The 17,827-nt window shown below is 40.5% G+C and overlaps 1 protein-coding gene across 3 annotated transcripts in view; it reads right to left on the bottom strand.

Moving 5' to 3' along the window:
- The window catches only part of TENM3 (teneurin transmembrane protein 3), a 1,530,681-nt gene that overhangs the window by 16,469 nt on the left and 1,496,385 nt on the right, over window positions 1-17,827 (bottom strand). For all 3 annotated transcript variants that reach the window (XM_040333815.1, XM_040333823.1, XM_040333831.1), the window contains 4 exons: window positions 14,985-15,160; window positions 10,561-10,796; window positions 5,891-6,187; window positions 1,989-3,597 (listed from right to left, as the gene is read on the bottom strand). In XM_040333815.1, coding sequence (XP_040189749.1) covers window positions 1,989-3,597; window positions 5,891-6,187; window positions 10,561-10,796; window positions 14,985-15,160 — 2,318 coding nt within the window. The remainder of the gene's footprint in view (window positions 1-1,988; window positions 3,598-5,890; window positions 6,188-10,560; window positions 10,797-14,984; window positions 15,161-17,827) is intronic.

Below are 17,827 nucleotides of genomic sequence, written 5' to 3'. Positions count from 1 at the left end.
CGTCATCCGCATGGAACTTCCCCTTTATAGTGCCATCTTACGTGCTGTACGTCACCGCACTTTGCTAGAGCATTTTTTTTAAACGATGGTGTGTGGGCAATGTCGTTTTAATGATGAAGTTGAAAAAACATATTTGTTTCTACATGCCGAAAAACTTTGTTCTTTTTCATGCCGAAAAATGATCGTGTGTACGCGGCATTAATGTGACACTAAACTCTGGTTTAAAATAATCTATTCATCTATGTATTCCTAACTCAAAAAAGTACCTTCTTTGGCTCTCAGCCTCCTATAAATCTCAAAATTCCTGTTATTTTTTCCTGCTGCGATTCGGCTTCCTGTTAGAAGTCGTAGATGTGCATTCTCCGTGGTCTCACTGCATGTAGGAACATGGCCACCCTCTCTTGCTTACTCACAAGATGGACTATGGACCCATGGGATTTGTAATATGCATGTACATGGGACCACACGGGGTTCCAAACAAACAGAAGTAAGAGGGGAAGGGTCAGGGTTCAAGAGCTCATCAATGAGATTACAAGGAGGAAGAAAAACACAGTAAGAAAAATTTTCATGAAAAATAAATTTCAGGGCCATTAAGTAGTGGATGTGTATAGATTTGTTTTGGGGAATAAGGATATTGTTTAGTTTCACTTGGAACACTTTAAAGCTATACTGCAACAGGATCATGAAGTTAAAACTAACCCTTTACCATTACTCAACTTTCCAGTGATCAGGGTTTTAATAATTTACTTTACTTGCTCCCTAGCTGCTGCAGGTATTTAACAATTGGAAATGTGTTCAGTAAATGCTCCTCCACCACATGCTGTAGCTTCTCCTGCCAACTTGTATATCCCGTAGAGGCAACTAAGCGAGATGGAGGAAATACAAGCATGCAGTGGCAAAAGCAGGTATTTGCACACACCCACTGTGGCCAGGGAGCAGCGATATGGCTGAGTTTAAAGACGAGTGTTGTAGAGCACTTTGGTGACAACATCACTTTATGCAACCATATTCCAATCTCTAATGTGTCTACTGCATTTCGGAAATTAAAGCGGAGGTTCACCCTAAAAAGCAACTTTCTACCATGCCATCCAGCATACTAGCGTCAGCTAAAGTATGCCTTTATTTTTCTTTTTGCGCTGTACTTACAGTTTAATCCATTAGTTTTGTTTCTGACTCCCGCGGGGAGTAGGCGTTTCTATCAAGAGGGGAACATGATTGACGGCCGGCTATGGCGCGTCACGCTTCCCGAAAATAGCCGGAGTAGGACTTGGTTCTTCACGGTGCTATACGGCGCCTGCGCACAGACTAGGAGCTGACTGCGCAGGCGCGGTGAAGAGCCGAGTCCTATTTCGGCTATTTTTGGGAAACGTGACGCGCCATAGCCGGCCGTCAATCATGTTCACCTCTTCATAGGAACGCCTACTCCCCGCGGCAGTCTGAAACTTAACTAATGGATTAAACTGTGAGTACAGCGAAAAAAATAAAAATAAAGGCATACTGTTGCTAACGCTAGTATGCTGGATGGCATGGTAGACATATATAACACGCAGGCACAGTTTACCCTCTATTTTCAGGGTAAAAAAGTGAGTGTTATACGCCAATAAATACAGTAATTAAAGATTTCCTTCAGTGAAAAACTGCATCTCAGAATTAGCAACAAATTCAGAGATATAGACATCAGACATTTAAATATTGACTATTTCTGTAAAGGTAAAGTTTGACCCTGCCCTCACCCAAGCATCATTAGTGGTCAAAGAAAATGCATAACTTCTTAAATGACCAACAGGATGGCTTGGATAGCAGGGAGTGGAACCAAGTCTGACTTTAACAGGAAAAGATCATATAACATCTGCCTACGTCTGGATACAATGATCATATTGATGTAGGTTTTATGAAAGCAACCTCTGCTTATGCATTTTTATATCACATGCAAAGTCTAAAGTGCCCAGGTTTGTGCCAACTTTACAATAATTATAAATTGTTATTACCTGTGTAATCCTTGATCTCATAAAGTTTACTGACAGGGTTGTTGTTGTTAAACATGTATACGTTGAAAGGTGCTGGGTCCTTGCCAATCTTTTTCCATATCTCAATATCAGGCGTAGTCCATCGCCCAGCCAATATATCATAGTCCCTTTTCCCAAAATGGACAAGCTTTGTGAGGGGATCATACAGGCCTCCCTGAAATCCGATCACCAATTGGAAATCAGGATTAGAGTCAAAATAAATTTCTCCAAAGGCAGTATACTGGATATGTTTGAGCATAAGACCATTGCTACTGAAAACAGCCAGAGGTGTGCCATTGTTGTCTGATGCAATGTAAAATTCTGCCCCACTGCTAATCTCCATGGCAAAAAGATGTCCTTGGAGGTCATAATAAAGACACGTTATCTCAGAGCTGGAATGGTTATACACATGGGTTATTCTTGATGGATAATTGAGATCAGCATAAAAAAATTGAAGGTGTTTTCCAGGACTTGTTTTACTGGATATTCTACGACCAAGGCCATCATATCGGTATTTTACAGTCCACCGACTGCCTTTGCTGTAAACTCTGGTGAGAAGGCCCTTAGAACTATATTCAAAGATCTCAGTCCCTCTCTGTCGCAGGAAGCCATCTTCATCCATTCTGTACTGGATGGTGTCTAGTCTTGTTATCCTGTCTCTCAGATCAAAAAGAAGAGAACCAACCCTTATACGGTTACCTGGGTTCAGCAAACGAATATTACCATTTAAATCATAATTGTATTTCCACATAATCTTTTCATTCAAGAGAACAGTTTGAAGTTGACCGTCGCCATCATATTCATAAGCATATTTAGTTGTATTAGCAAAAGGTCCAATTTTAATTTCCCGCTTAGTAACTCTCCCCATGCTGTCATACTGTACAGTGAGTCTATACATTTCTGATCTCTGGACATCATACCGAACCTCTCTAACTCGATCGTGGGCATCAAAGTGCTTGGTGTATGTCATTACAGCTGTGGAAATTACCTTGATGACCTCATAATGGAGAACACCAAATTTTCCAAACTGGTCCATTTTTCCTGATATGTCATCAAACTGATATAACTCAATAGGCAATGGAGTCTCGTTGATCACACCCTGCATGCTTGTGATTCTGAAGTTGTTATCATAGCTGTAGTCAAATCTTGCATTAACCATGCCTTCTTCACTAAAGCGGAATATTTGTCGATCAATCAAGGGGCCAATTTGTCGGTATCGAATAGTGCAAATAAATTTATCAACTTGTAGGTTAACTGTTTTCAGTACTCCTGCAGTCTCATCATATGTAAAGCTAACTCGTGTGCTGTCATAAAGAACTTCTGAAACTTTTGTTTGCCTTTTATATTTATAGAGAACACGGCGACCTGTTCCAAGGAAGGCAGTTTGTAAGAGTTGGCCCTCCTCATTGTAATCCATTATGACAGAAGCGTTACTTTCTGGGGGATTATATATGTTTCTGTAATAACCAATGGAACGAATTGTTTGCATCGTATGTCTGGCAACACTAGGCATTGTAATGGCAGATAACCGGTCCAATAAGTCGTATTCAAAAATGTACTGCCGTTGACTCTGGAGCAGCAACACCATAGTCTGCAGGAAAAAAGGAAACCACATAATAATATTCATGATGAATAAAATAAACATACAGAATAAATAAGTGCTGATTTTGTGCATAATATCATTAGGCTTTTCATTCGAGAAAATAATTCTCTCTTTTAATTGAATCATCCTTGACCCTACATGTTGTTTGCAATTCTCTGCTTAATTTAGTGGATGTTTTATTGTATAATTTCCTGCAATTAGTAGCAAGAGATTTATAATGTGTTGCTTGTTTTGATTGTGCCATTCTTTTGTCAAGCACAAACAGCCAAGAAGCAGATTGTCAATGGTTATGGGCAAGTCATATGTAATAACTGAGACAGAAGTGATTCTGCCGATGGTGCCAGTATTTCAACAGGATGCAGAGGGTGCCGTGACTGGTTAATTAGACCTAACTATGTTCGCATATATTTTCATAATAGGGGTTTGACTTACTAGCCATTCTTTCAATAAGTCTTTCCAGTGAGCCTGTGCTAGGAAAGTGAAATCTCTCACCCATAAAGTTATCATTTACTGAAGATGCTGCCTTATACATTGACAATGAGTACCATTCAGAATCATTTTACTGACTGTGTCCTCACCCTCCCTCCTCCTGCCATTTTCCATAATGATGTCTCTTGACCAGAAGCAGGTTGCAGCTGTTTTTTAAATCCTAAACTGCCTTTCACGCTGACAAGAGGCAGGGTCATAACTATATTCCCTCTGTTCATACAGTCGTCATTCTTTCACTTTCAAATACAGTTTTGTGACTTTTGGTGCCATGACAGAGATACCTACTGACATGTGCTGCTGCATTTTTGTGCCATTTGGAGCAGGTCAGTTAATTCTCTTCCACCAACGGGTGTGTTTGGCATGCTTAGTTATTATAATTCTGTGCATTTTGCACAGCATGGGGAATTATGCTAAATTGTGACAGATTGCAGAATTCTGGAATCACGCGGATGAATATTGTGTATGTTAATGGATGTAGATACAGACTAGGAAAGCTGGTTACACAAAAAGCCCTGTACAGCTAAAGCAATCTTTTATATTTTGCAATACTTTATGTTATTTTCTGCTTGAAAAAAAAATATACAGTTTGCTGTTTACTCTGTTGCCACTTCAATAGTGATATTCCCTAAATGGCTTTGCAAAAGTCTATTTAAAGTCAAATACTATTAGCATGGCAAACAGGGATACATAATTTCATTTTTTCCACTTAGCCTGGCATATTTTTCGTTGCCGTGCTACATAAAAGAAACCCTTCAAGAACAAGTCTGTATAATTTTGATATATAAAACAAGAACAATGTAAAATTGCTTTGGGTGTTCCACAATCTCAGCATAAAGTATGCATGATGTAAAAGTTTAATAATATGGATATTCATACCCACATATACATTTGGCAAGTTTTTATTTTTATATAACTGGGGAAAAAACAACAGCAGACGGACAGAGGCACCCTTGCATTGTTCATGCTAGTTTTAACCTATAAGGAAGGAAGTAGCGATTCCACCAATCTTTTTGTTGTTTTCTAACACAGTGCTGATGCTGTGTTTAATAATTTAAAAAGCTGTAATTAAATGTATCTAACTAGCACTCTGAGAAGAAACAAGATTAACTAAAACAGTATTGATCGACCAGAAAAATTACCACTTCCATGCATAGTCTGAAAACCTAAAGATTATTTATAATAAAAGAGGGAGAAATATATGAAAAAAAGTTTGTCCATGATGGCCAATCATAGTTCGTCTTTTATTCTTTGGATAACCAAACAAATAATGTGTGCAGCTCGTTTTGCACAGAGTGACCACAATCGTCCTCTTCTGGGGTCCCTCTGCAGCTCTCGAGGCTCCTTCTTGCATCAGATAACCCCCTAGGAGAAGCGCTCTCCCAGGGGGTTACCTTGCGGGCCAGCATTCGGCATCCATAGACATGAATACCGGACTCGGCCCTGCCCCCCGGCGCCCGTCATTGGATTTGCTATAAATCTATCCAATCAACAGCTGGGACCCCATGCAGAGAGGGACAGCGTGTCTCCTCCGAGGAAATACGGGGCTCAGATAAGTAAAATGGGGGCTGGGGAGCCGGTCACTGCCAGAAGATTTTTCACCCTAATGCATAGAATGCACTAAGATGAAAAAACATGAGGGTTTACAACCCCTTAAGGGAACATTCCCTTGCAAATTGAAAATTACCTTGCAAGATGAACAGCCTATTTGCCTTTAGTAGATCAACCGCTAAGTTCCATTTTTAGAATGTAAATTTGGCTGCTGTGAATTATTTTATATTTTTCCAGAACCCACCTTTTCCAGGTATGTATAGCTCCACATCTTGCCATCTGCAAATGACCTTGTCACAATCCTACCCTGTCCGTCATATTCCACTCTTTCACTAGTTGCCCCACGCTGAATGCTTGCAATCTGTCCAGTTGACGAGTAGGTGACATTGACAGCCATAAAGTTGGTACCAGGGAGCCACAGCGTGGGATGGCCAGCACTATCATAGGTTATCTTCAAGGTGAACTTTCGATGGTCATCATAGATCTTTTCTGTCTTCATGGTTCGATCATAGTCAACTGAGAGAAGGTTTCTGCCATTTACCTTTTTATAAAGCAAACAAGAAGGTTCAATAAATCAAAATGCTGAGGAATCAGGCCTTTATTACTTCACAAACTACCAGCTTTTTGTTTAGACACCATTAAAGATGATTGATTTCCTTTGCCAGTAAATTAATTTAGCAACTACTTGGTGTAAGTGTAAGGCATTAGACTAACTGCTGTTTTAAAAGGTTTCATTAAACACAGAGACAGCCTGGCATTTATTCAACCTCTTCTAAATTGAGGTCTTCGAATTGTAGTCATCTGTTAAAAAAGACTAACATGTATTAATTGAAAAGTTTCATAAGGACACATCTAGATACCTAGGTAATGGAGGGAGCTTTTTTTTTTTTTACTAGCAGTCAGAATGCTCATTACCCACCCAGCCAGAAAAAAAAACAAAAAAACACCCGAATAACTAGAAGCTGCTTCAGCTCTGTGTGTCAAACTTTATTGTCAGCAATGACAGCAGACAGAGACAAACTATCTTCTACTCTAGAACAGTGTAGAATGAAAAATAACTTGTCACATATTATTGATGCTGTGATATTACTCAAATATTGTGATTTACAATTAAATGCATAAGCAATTTGTTTTTCTTTGAAAAGCACTCCAACACATATAATGCGTAGGTTTATTGTCATTGTTTTCTGCAGGAGAAGGGCTTTAATAGCTATATTCCTTTTTCAAGGTCAAAAGAGTCATAAAGCATATTATAATTGTAATCATTCACTTGTCAAAAAACAGTGCAACCGGTTTATGTTACAGTATCTAAATTGCCGTAAAAGCTGTTTATTTTTTATATTTCTTCTGCCTGGGTGGATTGTTTGGCATAATATCATTCAGCTATTTTATGTATGAGGCTTGCAAACAAATGAGTGTCACGCTGCAGCAGCCTTAACAAATCTAGGTTAACTAAAAGTAAATGGACTGACAGTTCTATTTATTTAATCTAAAATCTCTGAAAGTAGATAAATACTCTCTATCACTCAAACCCTTCAATGTCTCTATCCTTTAAATACGAACATGTCTAAACAACAAACAGACAATGCCTACTTATAATATAATAGTAATAAGAAGAAGTTACGAATTACAGAAAACATGATTACTGATGAACTGATTAGCTCAAGCACAGACTAAAAAGTTTGTAATTTAGGCTGGGTTCACATTAGCGCGCTGCGCAACATTGCATGTAATTCGCACTGCACTGCTGTGCAAATCACATGCGATGTCTGTGTGATGCAAATTCAGCCACACAGAGTGTGTGGCTGAATTTGCATCGCATTCGGATCAAAGTCGCGCAGGACCTTTTTTATGGTCCGCATTAGAATTGGATCTCATGCAATCTGATTCATGTCCGAATTGACAGTTCACACTGCGATATGCGAAACAATATGGGGGTGTCATTAACTTTGTATTGACACTCCCAGCGGTTCAGTGTGAGCAGCCTGCGAGTCGGGAACACGCAATGGATTTGCAGGGCTTCCTGCATCGCAACAATGTGAACCGAGCCTGAAGCCTCGTACACATGACCAGTTTTCCCGGCAGGAGAGCATTTTGCCGGAAATCCCGGCCGTGTGTATGCTCCCTAGCAGTTTTCCTGTCAGGAAAACAGCCGAGAATCCCGACAGGAAAATAGAGAACCCTGCTCTCTATTTTATTGTCGGGTTTCGCGGCAGAGTGTTTCCTGCCGAGAAAACCGGTCGTCTGTATGCTTACCTGTCCCAGGTAAACCCATGCATGCTCGATAAGAGTTTGACGCATGCAAGGTAGCATACAAGTTTAGTGTGGGATGTAGTAAGATGGCAGTGACGGCATCGAATGTGACGAGCGCCGGCTTGTCGTAGTCGATGACGTCACCACGTTCTTGCCATTCAAAGGGACGGCTGTCCTTTTGAATGGCCGTCTGTATGCACAGCGTTGAAAGACAAGCTTGGCAGGAAACCCATCAGGAAAACCAACGTTTTTTTCCTGACGGGATTCCCGGCCACGTGTACAGGGCCGATGGACCGTTTTCATCGGACAAACCGATCGTGTGTGGGTTTGTTTTTCATCGGTGAAAAAAATAGAACATGTTTTAAAATTTTCCTATGGATAAAAAAACGTATAGACAAAACTGATCATCTGTGTGGAACTCCATCGGTCAAAAATCCACACATGCTCAGAATCAAGTCGACGTATACTCGGAAGCATTGAACTTCATTTTTCTCAGCACGTTGTAGTGATTTTAGGTTCAGGTACTGTATCTATAGCTAAAACATCTTTGGATTCTGCATATGTTTTTATTGCCACAACACTTTTAGTTTAAAAAAAATATATACATTTTATTTATTATGTATTCCCCCACCTCAAACTTGTAAAAAAACTATTTAGATGCTCAACATCCCTACAATCATTTTCTTTTTGAAAATTCTACTTTCTTTTGTATTCTAGTCTTATAAGCACTATTTGTATAATGTATAGTTATTATTTTTTGTATGCATCACACTTAAAATTTTTATCTGAGTTGAAAATAAATGATTACTGCCTGTGATACTTTTTTAATTTGCACTAACATTCACATTTTTAGGACAAGGATGTACCCTCTTTCTTAAGATCCAAGTTGTACTAGAAGGGGTATAGCTCGATACGTTGTCCTGCAAATGTGGATGTTAGTGCAAATATAAAAAATAGGTATTACAGAGAGTACTCAATACTTTTTGTTGTAAGTGCACTAATGGCTACAAAAATATTTTTTAGATTCATAGTTTCACAACATTAACCCCTTGCCTCCCGCCAATGACAAATTGACGTCGGCAAAGTGGTTGTAGAATCCTGACTGGACGTCATATGACTTCCTCAGGTTTCTGAGCCACTGCGCGCCCCCGGGGGCGCGCATCGCGGCGATCGTTGTTGCAGGGTGCCAGTCTGACACCCCGCAACACCGATCAAGGTAAAGAGTCTCTCACGGAGACTCTTTACCACGTGATCAGCCGTGTCCAATCACGGCTGATCACGATGTAAATAGGAAAAGCCGGTAATCTGCTTTTCCTCACTTGCGTCTGTCAGACGCGATTAGAGGGGAGCCGATCGGCTGCTCCTGTGACAGGGGGGGTTTGTGCTGATCGATCATCAGCACAGCCCACCCCCCCAAGGATGCCCACTTGACCACCAGGGATGGGCATATAGACCACCAGTGAAAAAAAAAAAAAGGATGCCACCCTAGACCACCAGGGATGAGGAGGACACACACAATGGATGCCAATCAGTGCCGCAATGGATGCCAATCAGTGCCCACAATGGGCATCACTGATTGGCAGGCATTGTTTGGCACTGATTGGCATCCATTAGTACAACACATACAATAGTGCCCATCTATGCCCATAAGTGCCACCTATCAGTGCCCATCCATGCCGCCTATCAGTGCCCATCCATGCAGCCTATCCGTGCCCGTCCGTGCCACCTATCTGTGCCCGTCCCTGCCGCCTATCCGTGCCCGTCCGTGCCGCATATCTGTGCCCGTCCGTGCCGCCTATCTGTGCCCATCTGTGCCACCTATCCGTGCCCATCCATGCCACCTATCCAAGCCCATCCATGCCGCCTATCAGTGCCCATTCGTGCCGCCCATCAGTGCCGCATATTAGTGCCCATCAATGCCACCACATCAGTGCCACCTCGTCGGTGCCCATCAGTGCTGCCTTATCAGTGCCCATCAGTGCAGTACCATCAGTGCCCATCAGTGAAGGAGACAACGTACTTATTTACAATGTTTTATAACAGAAACAAAAAAATACTTATTTTTTCTAAATTTTCGGTCATTTTTAAAAAAAAAATTCTGAAAAATAAATATCCCAGAGGTGATCAAATACCACTAAAAGAAAGCTCTATTTGTAGGTACAAAATGATAAAAATTTAGTTTGGGTACAGTGTAGCATGACCGCGCAAATGTCATTCAAAGTGCAACAGCGCTGAAAGCTAAAAATTGGTCTGGGCGGGAAGGTGTATACGTGCCCAGTATGGAAGTGGTTAAGTTAAACCCTCTGATATGGTTTAGGTGATGTTGGAGGTAATCTCATGCCTCACAAGAAGCGTACTGCCACACCTGGCTTTCAACTAAATCAGCTGCAATGTATGACCTGGTCGTGGCAAGCACAGATAAAGGCAACTGCCTATAGAGATCTTCTCCCAAATTCTATTGTAGACTGTAGGGGAAAAATACAAAATACCCAAGTCAATTTAATGCAAACATTTTATCCACAGTTGTAGATGATGTTTTGTATTGATTGTACGTCTATACAAAATACTAGACAAACATTTTTAAGGTTTTTTTTCTGTTCCTGCATTAGAGCAGGCAAAACATAATTAGACATAAATGTTGTGTATAAATGTGATGCTTACTCTGAGCTTCCGTCCAAACACATTTATTTTTCCCTGAAGTTGTTCTTTCCTGAACCTCCACTCCACCAGATTATGCCCATTTTCTCCAGGAAGCGTCATGTTTCTCTTTGTCACTGTTGGATTAGCTGGTCCAGCTAGAATATGAGGTTCTGTCTGGAAGTGCAGGTCCAGTCCATTACCATAGATAATTCTGATAGAACCATCATAACCAACTTGATAGCTATTTCTCAGCTGATCTATAAGCCAGAACAAATAGAAAATGGTTAAGTGCCGTTTAATGACACCGTCAACATTCATCATGCATAACCTAATGAAACCTTAGCTTTAAAGGGTAACTTCACTTTTGTGAGGAAAAAAAAGTTAAAACAAACTAATATTATACAAGTCATAATGTAAATAATTGTTATTACAAATGACCTCTCCTTTTCAATCTGTAACGCTATAGTTTTCTGTAAAATGCAATGTAATATAGCAAAAGATGGTGAACAGAACCGCCCCCAGTAATGCCTCTTCCTGCAAGTGAGATTATCTTACAGATTTTCCCAGAAGTCTACACAAAGGCCCCTTTCACACTGAGGAGTTTTTCAGGCGGTTTAGTGCTAAAAATAGCACCTAAATACCGCCTGAAAAACTCCTGCCCTGCAGTGTCAATGTTGAAAGCCCGAGGGCTTTCACACTGAGGCAGTGCGCTAGCAGGACCGCTCCAAAAGTCCTGCTAGCCGCATCTTTGGAGCGGTGAAGGAGCGGCATATTTACCACTCCTCCACCGCTCCTTCCTATTGAAAACAATGGGACACCGCGGCTATACCACCGGCAATGCGCCTCTGCAGAGCCGCATTTCCGGGGGTAATAACCCTTTTTCGGCCGCTAGCGGGGGTTAAAACCGCACCGCTAGCAGCCGAATACCATGGCAATTCCAACGGAATAGCGCCGCTATACCGTCAGCGCACCTCCCGCCCTAGTGTGAAAGGGGCCTAGGATACAAGTCAGATCTCGGGCATCCCCTGAAACAAAACTGTTATGTTATTTTTGGTGAGATACTCCCAAAGGGAAATCATGTCTAAAGGGATGCTGACCCTGCAATTGTCCTCATTAGAGCCTTGCAAGTGCAACAGCTGATTGATATTTATGAAATTACTCCCATTCACATTCCTTTTACACATGGACACAAACAACAATTTCTTCAGAACAACAAATCTGCAACAAAGTTTAATAAAAATCCTTGCAATTCACATAGATCAACCAGAGAGGAATGTTTTTTCTTTTTCTGAACAAAAGTTATTCTTTAAAGCAGAAGTCTAGGAATGAAAACATTTGGACCTACAGAGGGAGAAATGTCTGTGTCTACAGAAATGTGAAGACTAAGAAAAAAGGTCTCCCATGTTACACGCAAAGGGCCAACACAAAACTGAAAATACGCTAGACACATCATACAAGTAAATACACAATTATTTCTATCCACCAGGGAAGGAAAGTGGTAAACTAAATTTCTACGATATACATCTATATGCATAACATGCCCTTTCGATCTCTGAATAAAATATAACCTTCCTGAAGAAGGTGGAGCTTTTACAGTGCCCTACGTTTTGTAGATATTTCCACCTGTCCCCTTAAAATCCTTATTTCTCTTTCTTTCCTTCACTCCAGCATTGCTTGTCTCATAAAACATATCTAAACCCCAAATCAAAAAGGTAATGTATTGCAGCTTACACTGGGCTTTAGATGTGGTGGCTGCATTCGTTTTCATTTGATTTTGTTTCTTTATTTTCACCTAATTATTCTGCAAGTTGTCTAGCTCTAGTATGACAAAACTCACATATTCTACTGTATCAAGACAACAGACAGGTAATAATCAGATGACGAGATTTCTGTCAAGAGCGACAGATATTTTTTGCACCTTATCAGACACATACAACAAAACACTTTTAATTGTATATTTAACAGACCATGCAACTAGAAGTTTATTATTAGGGTTTATAAACACTTTAACTGTTACTGTGTATGTGAACAGTTACATGTGTTATAGTAGCAGATGAAAAGCATGTGGGAATTGAGTTTTCTAACAGAATCAATGCTGTGAAATACTTCACAAAAAAAATAGGAGAATCTTACGGTAAGACTGAAGCTAAACTCCTGTAATCTGCACTTGAAAAAGTTGACATATTTCCTGCAGATAAGTGCGGTTTGCAAAATAATTTAGCTGCATTTAGCTGCAGATAGCTGTGTTTAGGGGAATCAGCGTCTTCAGACATTTTCTCTCAATACCACATTCTTGGGGATATGTTATACCCTAGGCATTTCCTCTCAGGCCCCATACACACGGGAGAATTTATCCGCGAATACGGTCCAGCGGACCGTTTCCGCGGATAAATCCTCTCGAGGATTTCAGCAGATTTCTATGCGATGGCGTGTACACACCATCGCATTGAAATCCGCGCCGAAATCCTCTGGCGATGACGTGTCGCGCCGTCGCCGCGATTATGACGCGGCAACGTGCGCGACGCTGTCATATAAGGAATTCCACGCATGCGTCAAATCATTACGACGCATGCGGGGGATCCCTTAGGACGGATGGATTCGGTGAGTCTGTACAGACCAGCGGATCCATCCGTTGGGATGGATTCCAGCAGATGGATTTATTCTGCATGTCAGCGAATATCCGATCTGCTGGAATCCATCCCAGGGGATAAATATCTGCGGATAAAGATCCGCTGGCGTGTACACACCATAGGATCTATCCGCTGAAACCCATTTGCTGGGATTTATCTGCGGATAGATTCTATGGTGTGTATGGGGCCTAACACTTTTTGGTCATTTTCAGAGCTGTGTGATTGAAATGGAGTGCAAAGCAAAGCTGATGCTTACCATTGTGTGCATGGTTGAGAGAGGAAGATCAAGGACTGGTTCACATGCAGGGCACTACTTTTAAAAACACACTGCACCAAACTGCATAGTAATGCGGTACCATGTGATTTGGTGCCCACACATGCACTGGTTTGTGATTTGCTTTTGGGGTGCTGTTAAGAATTAATTGGCACCCACATGCAGATCGCAAGGGCAGTGTGGTCCCCTGCAGTGCCACAAATGTGCACAGAATGCATCTGTGTTCTGGTGTGAACCAGCCCTGAGGCTGATAGAGAAGCAGAAGAACAGGCAAATGAAGGGAAGTTAGGTACAACCTCTAACATTTTTATTATTATATTATATAGGATTTATATAGTGCCAACAGTTTGCGCAGCGCTTTACAAAATGAAGGCAGTCATTAAAGTTACAATACAATTCAGTACAAGAGGAATTAGATGGCCCTGCCTGTTAGACCTTATAATCTAGAAGGGAGGGTCAAGTGATACAAAAGGTAATAACTGTGGGGGATGAGCTGATGGAGAAAGTAAAAAAACAGTGTATTAGTTAGAAGCAGGATAGGCTTCTTTAAAGAGAAGGGTTTTTAGGGGTTGTCTAAAGATGGACAGATTAGGAGATGGTCAGACTCCGGGGTAGGAAATTCCAAAAGATGGTAGAAGCTCCGGAGAAATCGTGGAGGTGAGCATGGAAGGAGGTGACAAGGGAGATAGCAAGCAGGAGGCCTTGGGAGGACCGAATAGGGTGGCTTGGTTGATATTTTGAGACCAAGCTAGTGATGTAGCTGGGGACAGAGTTGTGGATGGCTTTGTAAGTACTTTGAATTTTATTTGTTGGGTGAACGGAAGCCAGCATCTAACTGGGGGATATTGTGTTCTGATGTATGAAGAAATAAGACCCTAACCCAATAAATTGTATAACTTTACCAAAATGTCCCTATCCACCTTTGACAGCTTAATAACTATTGTTATATCACATCTGCAAAGAATGCATACCAAAATGAAGGTGTATGAGTATCAGCATGAGAAGGAATACCAACGTTTTAGGAAGAAAAAAAGGAAGTGTATAATCTTCTGTTGCTAAATGTACTGCAGATATAGTATCTGCAGCTAAACGCAATGCACATTTACTTGCAGATAGCTGCAGACCTTGGGCTTTCCTTCTTTTCCTAAATGCAGCTAAACTGTCTGCAACTACATGTAGAAAACTCTGTTAGAGATTATGAAAAAGACAGCATAAAAGCAGAGTACTTCGACATTGGTAAATGTACATCAGGATATCACTGGCCTACACAAAAGGGCAAACAGCAAAGTCGATTTTGAGCAATTTTCCACTTTAGGGAACAGTTAACGTTCATGCAGCGTACTTGTGAGCTAATAAGAAAATAATGAACCAGTTTTTTCAAAGCTGCAGGGCAAAATCCAAGTTTTTAGGCAATTTATGCTTTCATTAGTCTTTCACTTTTTAGCTCTTTAATGACCCAAGTGCATTACTAATGTAGTCACAGTCCTAACGCTAAGTAATTGTAAAGTCACTTTCTCTTTTAAAGTAGGACATGCACTTACCTTGAACCATGGTATAGAAAGAATCGATAGAAGATAAATTGGAAGTAATGCTGACATCTTCCTCTCTGCTAGACGACTCTATATCCACTGTGATGGCCTTGTCCATTTCTCCATGGAGATTTTTGACAACACCCGTTGGGAATGTTACATTGGTGAGACGACCTTCACTGTTGTAGCTGTAACAAATTTATCCAGTCATTGTTTACATTTGGCAAATATTCTAAGAAGCAAAGGTTGTAAATTAAGTATGCTCTTTCATTCCAAAACAAAACAACTGAATTAATTATTTTACAAAATTCTGCTGAAAAGTATGATGGTTTAAACATTTTTTTTTTCACATGAATTATACCATGTATTTGATTTGTTGTTTATCTTCATATTTAGAGAAAATGCCTTATAGAAATTCTGTATCTTTGTATTTGTATGATTAGGAAGAACAATGAAATTATAAAACCGGTAATGGGTTATTCCTTTTTCTCTAAGGCTGCGTACACATGATCGGTTAAACCGATGAGAACGGTCTGATGGACCATTTTCATCGGTCCAAACAGATCGTGTGTGGGCACCATCGGTTACTTAACCATCGGTAAAAAAAAGCCAACTTGTTTTAAATTTAACCGATGGATTCCTAACCGATACCAAAAAAATGATCGTTAGTGGGCACGACCATCGGTTAAAAATCCATGCATGCTCAGAATCAAGTCGACGCATGCTTGGAAGCATTGAACTTAATTTTTTTCAGCATGTCGTTGTGTTTTACATCACCGCGTTCTGACACGATCAGTTTTTTAACCGATGGTGTGACTGACCACCAGTCAGCTTCATCGGTTAACCTATGGAAAAATCCATCAGACCGTTCTCATCGGATGGACCGATCGTGTGTACAGGGCATTACAGTTCTACTGGATTTTTAATTTAAGACACAGTCAGTACGCAGATGTCTTACCACCTGTTGAAATATCTTTCTCCCAAATGATGTTCATATAGGGGTGCATGCTGGAATATAAGATTGTGCAAGTCTACATGCAAAGAACACACGCCTGGTTCCATACTTATTTGGTAGGAGAAAAAATCACCCGAGAGAAAAAAAAATATTCCACTTATTGCATACTACTTCAAGGTCTGTCTATCAATAATGTCTGGTAAGGTCAGAGTAGCCTGTGGACAATGCTGCCTAATTCAAAAGATATAGCAATATGATCATCTAATATCTGTAGGTGCCTTAAGCGTCTACTCACACCATACATGTTGGTATACACTGGGGCTGCTGCATACAGAAGGCTTTTTATCTTAATGCATAGAATGTGTGAGCAATTTTACCATCACTAATTCTATTGCTGTTACTGCTCCATGCCATCAATAGTGCCACAGACTGCTGTACAGCCATACCCACCTCACAAAGGCAAGCTCAAACAGGACATCATGCTGCTAGAGAGTAACTATCAAAGTGGACATGGAGGGCATGGTTTACTACAATTTATTCACTGAGCAAAGTGAATGTTCACCATATACATTTTTTTGCAGGTAAAATGTGCATTTATTATTTTTTGTTTCTGGTGCTTCTAAAGCATTGAGGTCTCCTGCAGACCTGTCAGTGTATCTGTGTGCCCATGCATTGTATGGGCAAGCAGATACAATCTGACAGGAAGACTCAATGAACTTCCACAGTGCTCCACAGCACATTGATAGTTCATTGAATACTACAAAGGCTGTCAGGACTTATATTTTTCCATTCATAGAGGACTGTAATTGAGTACCCTCCCTCGGCCACGTCGGAGATGATCACTGCTAGCTGTCAGAGTAGGGGATCAGGTGGAGCAGGGGCCGGTCTTTCCGTAACATGCTACACACTGGGTGTAACATGTAACAAAAGGTTAACTGTTAACTCTTTGTTTAGTTTGAATACCCAAAAATGTGTGAGAATTTGAAAAACAGGATCTTTGCGTTAAAATAGTTGGATAATGGAAGTTGAATCTTATGCACAAAGCTAAGCAAACACATTGCTAAGTGAACATTCTCTATTACTTTGGTAAATAAACTCTTCAGTATTCAGATTGTGGGCTCCACTCAGAAGCAATTTTAGGAAAGCCTCCATTTCTCTGAATCACAGTGCTTTCCTTGGTTGCAACTGTGGCAAGGAAGATATCTGTACTGAACTATAAGGAGCCCTTCATGACTCCCCAAATCCTTGTGAGCCCCCCGAAAAGAGCCTACAATTGCTTTATGAGAAACCTGGTCCAGCCTTCATGAAGCTCTATTATTCTTTGCTGAATGTGTGAAGCACAATTGCTACATCTACTGGTGTAGAGACAAGTTTATGTTTGCTTTTTATAATCTGAGACTTCTAAAATCTTTCTTTTTGACCTTATGTCCTCCTCTGCTAACAAACATCGTTTGCTTTCCATATACCCACCTGTTTCACTGTTTTATTACACTGCTTGCTTTTATTATGCAAACAGGAAAACACATGCTTTACATCTATGTATTTTAATGATTATCCAATTTATTCTGTGGAGAGGTACATCTGGATTGTAATTACTCCCAAATCAGTCCTTAGAAACCTTTAGTATGCCTCAAGTTCTAGTTTTGTTTGCCTGACTTGTAGTTAGGCCTCGAAATTCCATCAAATTGATCTAATCTACAGAGTATTAACTACTGCCACCTGTTCACCTTATACTGAAACTATGCCAACATTCTAGGTGGAAAAAAGGAACAAAACAGAAGTAAGTAATGAGATGAACACAAATTACATGGTAAGAAACGTCAATCTAGCCAAGCAAATTAATCAAAGCTTGTGAGCCAACGAGACAAAAATATAATGACAGCCTTCCAGCTATGAGGCC

Source organism: Rana temporaria, chromosome 1 (genome assembly GCF_905171775.1).
Source record: "Rana temporaria chromosome 1, aRanTem1.1, whole genome shotgun sequence".
NCBI lineage: Eukaryota > Metazoa > Chordata > Amphibia > Anura > Ranidae > Rana > Rana temporaria.
The sequence above is the reverse complement of the archived record's forward strand: the minus strand, read 5'-3'. Positions and strand labels throughout refer to the sequence as shown.